At 45.2% G+C, this 7,652-nt stretch overlaps 1 protein-coding gene across 1 annotated transcript in view; it reads right to left on the bottom strand.

Annotated features, from left to right (window-relative positions):
• Positions 1-4,049: 4,049 nt before the first annotated feature.
• The window catches only part of MAEA (macrophage erythroblast attacher), a 43,099-nt gene continuing 39,496 nt past the window's right edge, over positions 4,050-7,652 (bottom strand). Inside the window, exons 8-9 of the mRNA XM_015410081.1 lie at positions 7,346-7,541; positions 4,050-5,387 (exon numbers count right to left, since the gene is read on the bottom strand). Of these exons, the coding sequence (XP_015265567.1) occupies positions 5,292-5,387; positions 7,346-7,541 (292 nt within the window). The 3' untranslated portion in view covers positions 4,050-5,291. The remainder of the gene's footprint in view (positions 5,388-7,345; positions 7,542-7,652) is intronic.

Genomic DNA, 7,652 nt, shown 5'->3' with positions numbered 1-7,652 from the left:
AAGCTAAAGAGCCCTAAACGCTTTAACCTTTCCTCATAGGGAAAGTGTTCCAACCCTTTTATCATTCGAGTTGCCCTTTTCTGCACTTTTTCCAAAGCTATATTATCCTTTTTAAGGTGTGGTGACCAGAACTGCACACAGTATTCCAAATGAGGTCTCATCATTGATTTATATAGGGGCATTATGATATTGGCTGATCTGTTTTCAATGCCCTTCCTAATAATCCCCAGCATAGCATTGGCCTTCTTTATTGCAGTCACACACTGTCTCGACATTTTCAGTGAGTTATCTACTACAACTCCAAGATCTCTCTCTTGATCAGTCTCTGCCAGTTCAGGCCCCATCAATGTGTATTTATATTTAGGATTTTTGGCTCCAATGTGCATCACCTTGCACTTGGCCACATTGAACCCCATTTGCCATGTTGACGCCCACTTGCCCATCCTTGACAGATCCCTTTGGAGTGCCTCACAATCCTCACTGGTTTTCACCACCCTGAACAACTTCGTATCATCCGCAAATTTAGCCACTTCACTGCTTACTCCCAACTCCAAATCATTAATGAACAAGTTAAAAAGCAGTGGACCAAGTACTGATCCCTGCGGTACCCCACTGCTTACCACCCTCCACTGAGAAAATTGCCCATTTATACTCACTCTCTGTTTTCTATTAATTAGCCAGTTTTTGATCCATAAAAGGACTTGTCCTTCTATCCCATGATTTTTGAGCTTACTTAGGAGCCTTTGATGAGGAACTTTATCAAAAGCTTTCTGGAAGTCAAGGTAAACAATATCTATTGGATCCCCCTTGTCCACATGTTTTATATGATTGTGTGCTACATGGGACTCCCAACGAGCCCCCACACAAAGACCCTGGAGATGCGCGCCCCATCCCCAGAGGGATGCATCTGTAGTCAGTGTTAGTGTTGACGTGGGTGGATGGAATGGGGCTCCCGCTAGGAGATTCACAGGATCTGTCCACCAAAGCAGAGAGCCCAAAACGGATGGTGGGAAGACAAGATGAAGGGATTGAGGATGACTCTGTGGTCGAAACCTGCGTACGAACCATAGCTGCAGAGGTCTCATGTGCAGTCTGGCAAAAACTATGACGTTGATGGTGGCAACCATCAGACCCAGCAGCCGCTGGATTCGCTTTGCCACAGCCTGTCCAGATTTGCGGAATAGAGTCACTAGATCTACAATGTCCCTTGCTCTCTGAGGAGGGAGGAAAGCCTTGCAAACGACAGAGTCTAGGATAGCTCCTATAAGCTGTACACGTTTTGCAGGAAGTAGCACTGACTTCTTCAGATTTACATGGATGCCTAAGGACACCAGAACTGTCAGGGTTAGGTTTACATTGGTGAGCAGGGATGCTTCTGAATCCACTACCAGCAACCAATCGTCTATATAGGGAAATATCTGCATTCCTCTTAGACGGAGATGTGCCACCACTGCCACCATAACCTTCGTGAAGACCCGAGGGACCATGGATAATCCGAACAGGAGGGTTTTTAATTGGAAATGTCTGTTGCCTACTGCAAACCGGAGGAAATGACAGTGGGAAGGGTGGATGGAAACGTGGAAGTAAGCACCCTTGAGATCCAGCGTAACCATCCACGTCTCCGGGTCTAGGAGCGGAAGGATGGCCTGCAACGCTGTCATCCTGAACTTTTTGTATAGGATGAAAGCGTTCAGGTTCTTGAGGTCCAAAATGGGTCGGTGGCCTCCATCCCATTTTGGTACCGTAAAGTAACGGGAGTAGAAGCCCATTATGTGCTGTGCTGATGGTACCGGCTCTATGGCATCCTTGCTTAGGAGTTTGCACCTCTTCTAGAAGGACTGCGGAAGGTGGCGTGACGACAACATGGGAGGAGGAAGGGATTTGGGAAAACTCCCATTTTTATTATCGAGAGGACCCATTGGCCCGACGTAATGGACTCCCATATTGACAGGTAAGGAGACAACCTTGTAGGGAGTCGGGAGGGAAGGTGTGAGTCAAAGACTCTGTTTAGTGTTCTTAGCAGTTTTGAGAGGTTTAGATGAAAACTTGGATTTAGGATGCCCCCAAGCCAACATGAAACAGTTGCTTCCTGTTTTATTTTTGGCTTGAGTACATCCAGATGCACACCCCTAATGGCTTTATCAAAGTCAGTATTGTCTCCTCTGAGTGGCAGCAGGCCCTCTGGCCAAGGCAAGGCCTTTCACATCACCCACTACACCTGAGCATTTTTGTTAAGGAGAGGCTGGGGACTGAGCCTGTGACATTCTGCATGAAAATCACACCAACTCTGCATTATCCAGCAACATGACACTAAAAAATGTCCACTGCCAAACCACAGGGTTTCCTTCTAAGTATTATCTGTCCTGCTAAGTATAAAGTCATATAGGCATTCACAAAAAATCAGAGCTGCTGAACAGCATTGAAAAGGAGAAGAACGATGCCATTTACTTTTAATCGCTTCTCCTACGATGGGTCAACAAACGTAAGCCTTTTTGCAGTTACAAGAAACTGGGATCTGTAATTCTGCCATTGCATGAGTGTCTGTCATGATCCTGGGCCTCGGGCCAAGCAGCGGCCATTACAGACCTTGAGATAGCCACAGACCAAATTGTACAGTAGGCCTACAGTTGCTAGGCATCTTCCAAGCTTCGTCCCCAGCACCGCGAATGGGTGGAAGAAGGGGATATTCGGGCCCCTTACCTGATCCGTAGTTTCCACAGAAGGTTCCCGGACAAACCGGGAGGTCTCCCGCCTCATTCCCTGAAGCTGAGCAGCAGTGAGGGGGTCTGTGGAGGGAGTGGATCCCTTGCCAGGCAGCAGGAGTCTGGCCTAGTTGGTATTAAAACAGTAGGGAATAAGTCAGGGAGCTTTGTTGCTTTCTGGCCTGCTTCTTTGTCAGTTTTGCCCTGTATTAATTCTGCCCCATTTTTATAGCTTTTCTCCTATTTGCTTACTTGTTAAAGTACTTAATATACTGCTTGTTGGTAACTCTGCCCAGGTTCTTCATGCCCTGAATTTGGCCACGGATCAGAAAGTGCTTTGACTAAAGAAGGGGTTGTCAGGGAAGAGGGGCAGGGAGAGTTCTCTGGGCCCTCTCTAGCAATGCCCAAGACCAGGCTGGTGGCCACCCGTTAAGGCCCTTGCCTGCTGCAGGCCTGAAGGGGCAGGAGGGAAGGAGGGTGTATGTGGGAAGAAGAGATTCCTGGAAGGGACATCCCATCTGTGGCAAACCTGTACGACCCTGCAGCCCTGTACGCATGACAGTATCTCATATCCAATTTACATCTTAGAATTTCAACCGCTGTACTAGATCAGTATCCAGAATGGGTAAGTACTCCAAGCATCCACGAACACTCCCTTGCAAAGGGAAGTCTTCCTCTCCTAAAAGGAAATATATAATGCATTTAACAATCAGATAGTTATTCAAGAAATAATGGCCTGCATGCAATTTTGTGTACACCGAAGACGGGCAGACTGTTCCTGCATTCCAGCCTCCAAAGCCCCTGAGAATAGCCACAAAAGTCGGGGCAGTGTAACAAGGAGAGGTATGATGGCCTCCACCCTCCTCTCTAAAGCTGCACATGAAGCAGCCATTTCACGCCCTTTCCACTCCTTGCAGTGCCCTGGTCCATACAGCCATTTATCTGGATGGGTCCCAGAACCCCAGATTTGCTCATTTAGGGGATTTATGTGCAATCTGTGTGGAGAGCTGCTGGGGGCAGTTTGAGTAAAAACAAGGCCATAAACCATAAATTATCAACATTTAAAACAAACCACAGGCATAAAAAGCAGCATATAACAGGAGTTCCTAGGGGTCACATGGGGTTGCTGGAGAGGAATGTGGGGAAGCTCCATGCACCTTCTATGTATGTGTGGTTGGACACAGGCTAGCAAAAAGAGTTGAACAAGGGGACAGCAATGACATGAGGATGAGGCACAGGGTTCACGGTACAACTCTCATGTGAGAAAGCGTTTTTTAAAATCCATCAAGCCTCAGTTTTGGCATTCATGATACTAAATGACAGGAAGCAACTATGAGCAAGGTTTGTTTACAGTCTTTATTAGCTAATCAACATCAACATGCAAAAATAAATGCTAAATACAAACTCCTACTGTATGATTTTAATTACAATGGTTTTGTTTGGAGAGTGATATGGGTGTGATTTATAGCTGTTAGAATTGAACTAATCTCTTCTGTAATGAACACCCTAAAATTACATAATTATCCTGCAAGCCATCTTCAAAAACTTGCCAAACATTTAAGGTTGATTTTTTAAAATGTGAGTACATTCTCAAAGCAAGAAATAAGGCAGTAGCACTAATGGTTTGATATTGAATCCTATGCATGTAGTAACTAATAAGGACTTTTAACACTATGGTAAACTGGTAAACTGGGAAATGGACATACAAGCAGTGCATGATGCCTGTATTGTTCTCAGTTGTATCTGTATTTATGCAATCCTTCTGCGATGCTTCATCGGGCCGGGGGGGGGGGGGTTTCTGGAAAGGGGACTGGGAGAAGAAATGCTTCTATCCCCCCTTCAGAGAAATCTCTAATTCTTCTGGTGAAGTCGGCCTTGTGTCAATTCTGTCAGCATCTGTTCCATGAAGAGCTACTATGGCATACAGAAACGTTTAAAAAGTGGAGAGGAAGATCAAAAACGAAAGCTTCTTTGCCAACAGTGAACAGAGAAATGAAGCACATCAAGGCCAACTTCACACTGCCCACATGGCAGACGTGTTTCCAGTTTGCATCCTGTGGGGCGACCACCGCCACTTCTTAAGGGGACTTCAGCACACCTGGAGCCACAAGGTGGGCACACAGTCAGAGGCTGCGGCTGGCTGCAACTCCCTGGTATGGACACACCCCACATATTTGCACATTTAGCCTCTTTAAATATTAGCTTCCCCGACAGGGGCACACAGTGGAGACGCTGAAAACATGACCCTTTGGGGATCCCACCGCAATTTTCTCTCTCAAGTGATATGGTCCGTTTTTTAAGTAAGCTTCTTTTGCTGGATGAGTGTGAGAGAAAAATCCAATTACTGTTACAAAATCCAAGCATTCAAAATTTGTTCCCTCCAAAGTACAAACTGTTAGCCATACCTCCTCACGTTTAGAGTGTATATTGTTGCTTATTGATCTTTGGTCGCAATAAAAAATGCCACCAACAAATCCGACCCTCCCCCCCACAAGATGGCAGGTCTCTTTGCCACACACACAAGATCTTGCTTTAAGGACATGCCGGAATATACTGTGTCAAATTCCAGCGGCACTTTGTACAAGGGAGTTACATAATGTAGACTTTCTCAGCTTGTGAGAAGTTGAAGACCTCTTTGGTTCTTGGGCAAATTACTTTGTCATCTTGACGAACAGAAAGCAAAGACTGAAAAAAAGAAAACAAGAATCAAGACAGTTTAAGACTGAAGTACTGATCATTCAACCATCTTGCACCTTCTGTAATCTTAACCCCAATGGGTGTCGAGGCCAGCCCTTCAGATTGCTCTGTGGCACAAAACACCTTTAATAAAATCTGGTTGGGCCCCTAGACATTCAGGGTAAATTACTGTAATGCAGTGTACATCTGGCAGCCCTTGAAGACCTGTTCCAAAATGTCAGTCAGTCTAGAATGTATGGAACAGACTGTTAACTGGAATGCATTTTACCAATAGAGAGAGATTCATTAGACTCCAGCTGTTTTCTAAGCATATTTAAGGGCTGGCATTGACCAAAGACTTGGAACAGAAGTACTTTAAGGACCTTCTCCAATATAAGCCGCCTCCTCATCTTAAAAGCTACTCTAGAGGGTCTCATCCAGGTGTTCGCACTTTCAGACACTTGGTGGGTGGCAATCAGGTGAGCCCTCTGCAGGTGGAACACCATCCCCAGGCAGTCACGCTGCATCAAGAACCCTGAAGCAGCAAACTAAAACTTATGCTCTGAAGCATTTAATAACTGAGATCTCTTTTCCTTCTGCTGCTGGCATGTTCCTATTTATCGTTTACAGTTCTTTTTATTATACAGTAACTGAGATATTAGGGTTCCATTGTAAGCGGCCTTGAAAAACTGGTCAGTGAATGGCAAGATATAAACAGCTTTAAATAAAACAAATGAATTACAGAATATCAAGGACTGGAAGGGATCTCCTAAGCCAGTGGTGGCGAACCTATGGCACGGGTGCCAGAGGTGGCACTCAGAGCCCTCTCTGTGGGCTCGTGTGCCATCGCCCCAGACCATCATTAAAGTGTCGAATTCTCTGCCAAATAATTTTAAGTAAATGAAAGCATTTGGGATTGCTCTCCTCACTTTGTTTGGATCATCTTAAGTTAATGTATGAGTTGTTTTTTCTAAAGTAAAACCGCAGTGTTCAGGTTAAATTGACGTGTTGGCACTTTGCAATAAATAAGTGGGTTCTGGGTCGCAGTTTGGGCATTCGGTCTCTAAAAGGTTCGCCATCACTGTCCTAAGCCATTAAAGACAAACCCACTTTATGCCAAAAGCATTGTGGCCAATATCTGTACACCTTTTTTAAATCATACTAAGATCTTTGCACAATTTCAGTGAAGTTTTAACTTTTGAGAGTTCCACTTTGACTGTCTTTAATTCTTCTGTTGCAACCCTCAGTGTGTTATGATGACCAGAAAGAAAACAGCTGCAATCTGCCCTGTTCACTGAAAGTCTGTGGTACCCTCGCTGGCCCCAACTGAAAGTCAAATCACATCAGTACAGTTATCTACACAAGTCTGGGTTTTCTAGGCTAAAAATAAGAACATAAGAGGAGCCAATGTCGGATCAGGCCAATGGCCCATCCAGTCCAACACTCTGTGTCACACAGTGGCCAAAAATGCCAGGTGCCATCAGGAGGTCCAGCAGTGGGGCCAGGACACTAGAAGCCCTCCCACTGCCCCCCCCCGAAGCACCAAGAATACAGAGCATCACTTGCCCCAGACCAAGAGATCCTATCTATACCTTGTGGCTAATAGCTTCTGCATGCTGGTCCTCTGGAAAAGCCAGTAAGATGAAGCCCCGCTGTTATGAAGCTGTAATTCAATGCAGAGGGGCACGGAAAGACAGCAGCTTGGGAAGGTAACTGGGAGAGGATAGCCAGCCTGCTGTAGTCACAGAACTGATACTTTTTCAACCAGTACACCAAGGTAAGTAAAAAATCCAGCCTTAACACCCACACAAGTTTCTTCGTGAGGCTCATTTTATTAGAATATTAATAAAACTGCCCTTCCACCCCAAAAATCCTCAAATAAATAAAGCAAGGTTTTCCTCCAAAGAAAATTTACTACCACTGCCCATTTTAAGAAGCCTCGTCTAGCTTCTAAGGGAAGAACTTACATTGTATCCGTACACATATCCATTTGGAAGCATCATGGGAGGATTGTTTTCATTCATCACATCTCCTGAAATCTTGCAGACTAGTCGGGAGTTGGCACAGTGTGCCATTGGCAGAGGCTGAGCCAGCTTATTCAGGGATTTGCTACACACAGGGCAGTCGGGGTTTTTTGAACTGCCGTCTTCTTTATAACATTGTCTATTGAAATGCCAGTCAAAGGACAACATTTATATGATTAAACATTTCAAGTATGCAGAGCTTGGCTATCATAACGGTTCTCAAATGCAGAGACAGACTCTGCAGCAGCAC

This window comes from Gekko japonicus, unplaced genomic scaffold, assembly GCF_001447785.1.
Source record: "Gekko japonicus isolate JY-2015 unplaced genomic scaffold, Gekko_japonicus_V1.1 scaffold400, whole genome shotgun sequence".
NCBI classification, from domain to species: Eukaryota; Metazoa; Chordata; class Lepidosauria; order Squamata; family Gekkonidae; genus Gekko; species Gekko japonicus.
Note: the sequence above shows the minus strand (reverse complement) of the source record. Positions and strands in the feature narration are given on the sequence as shown.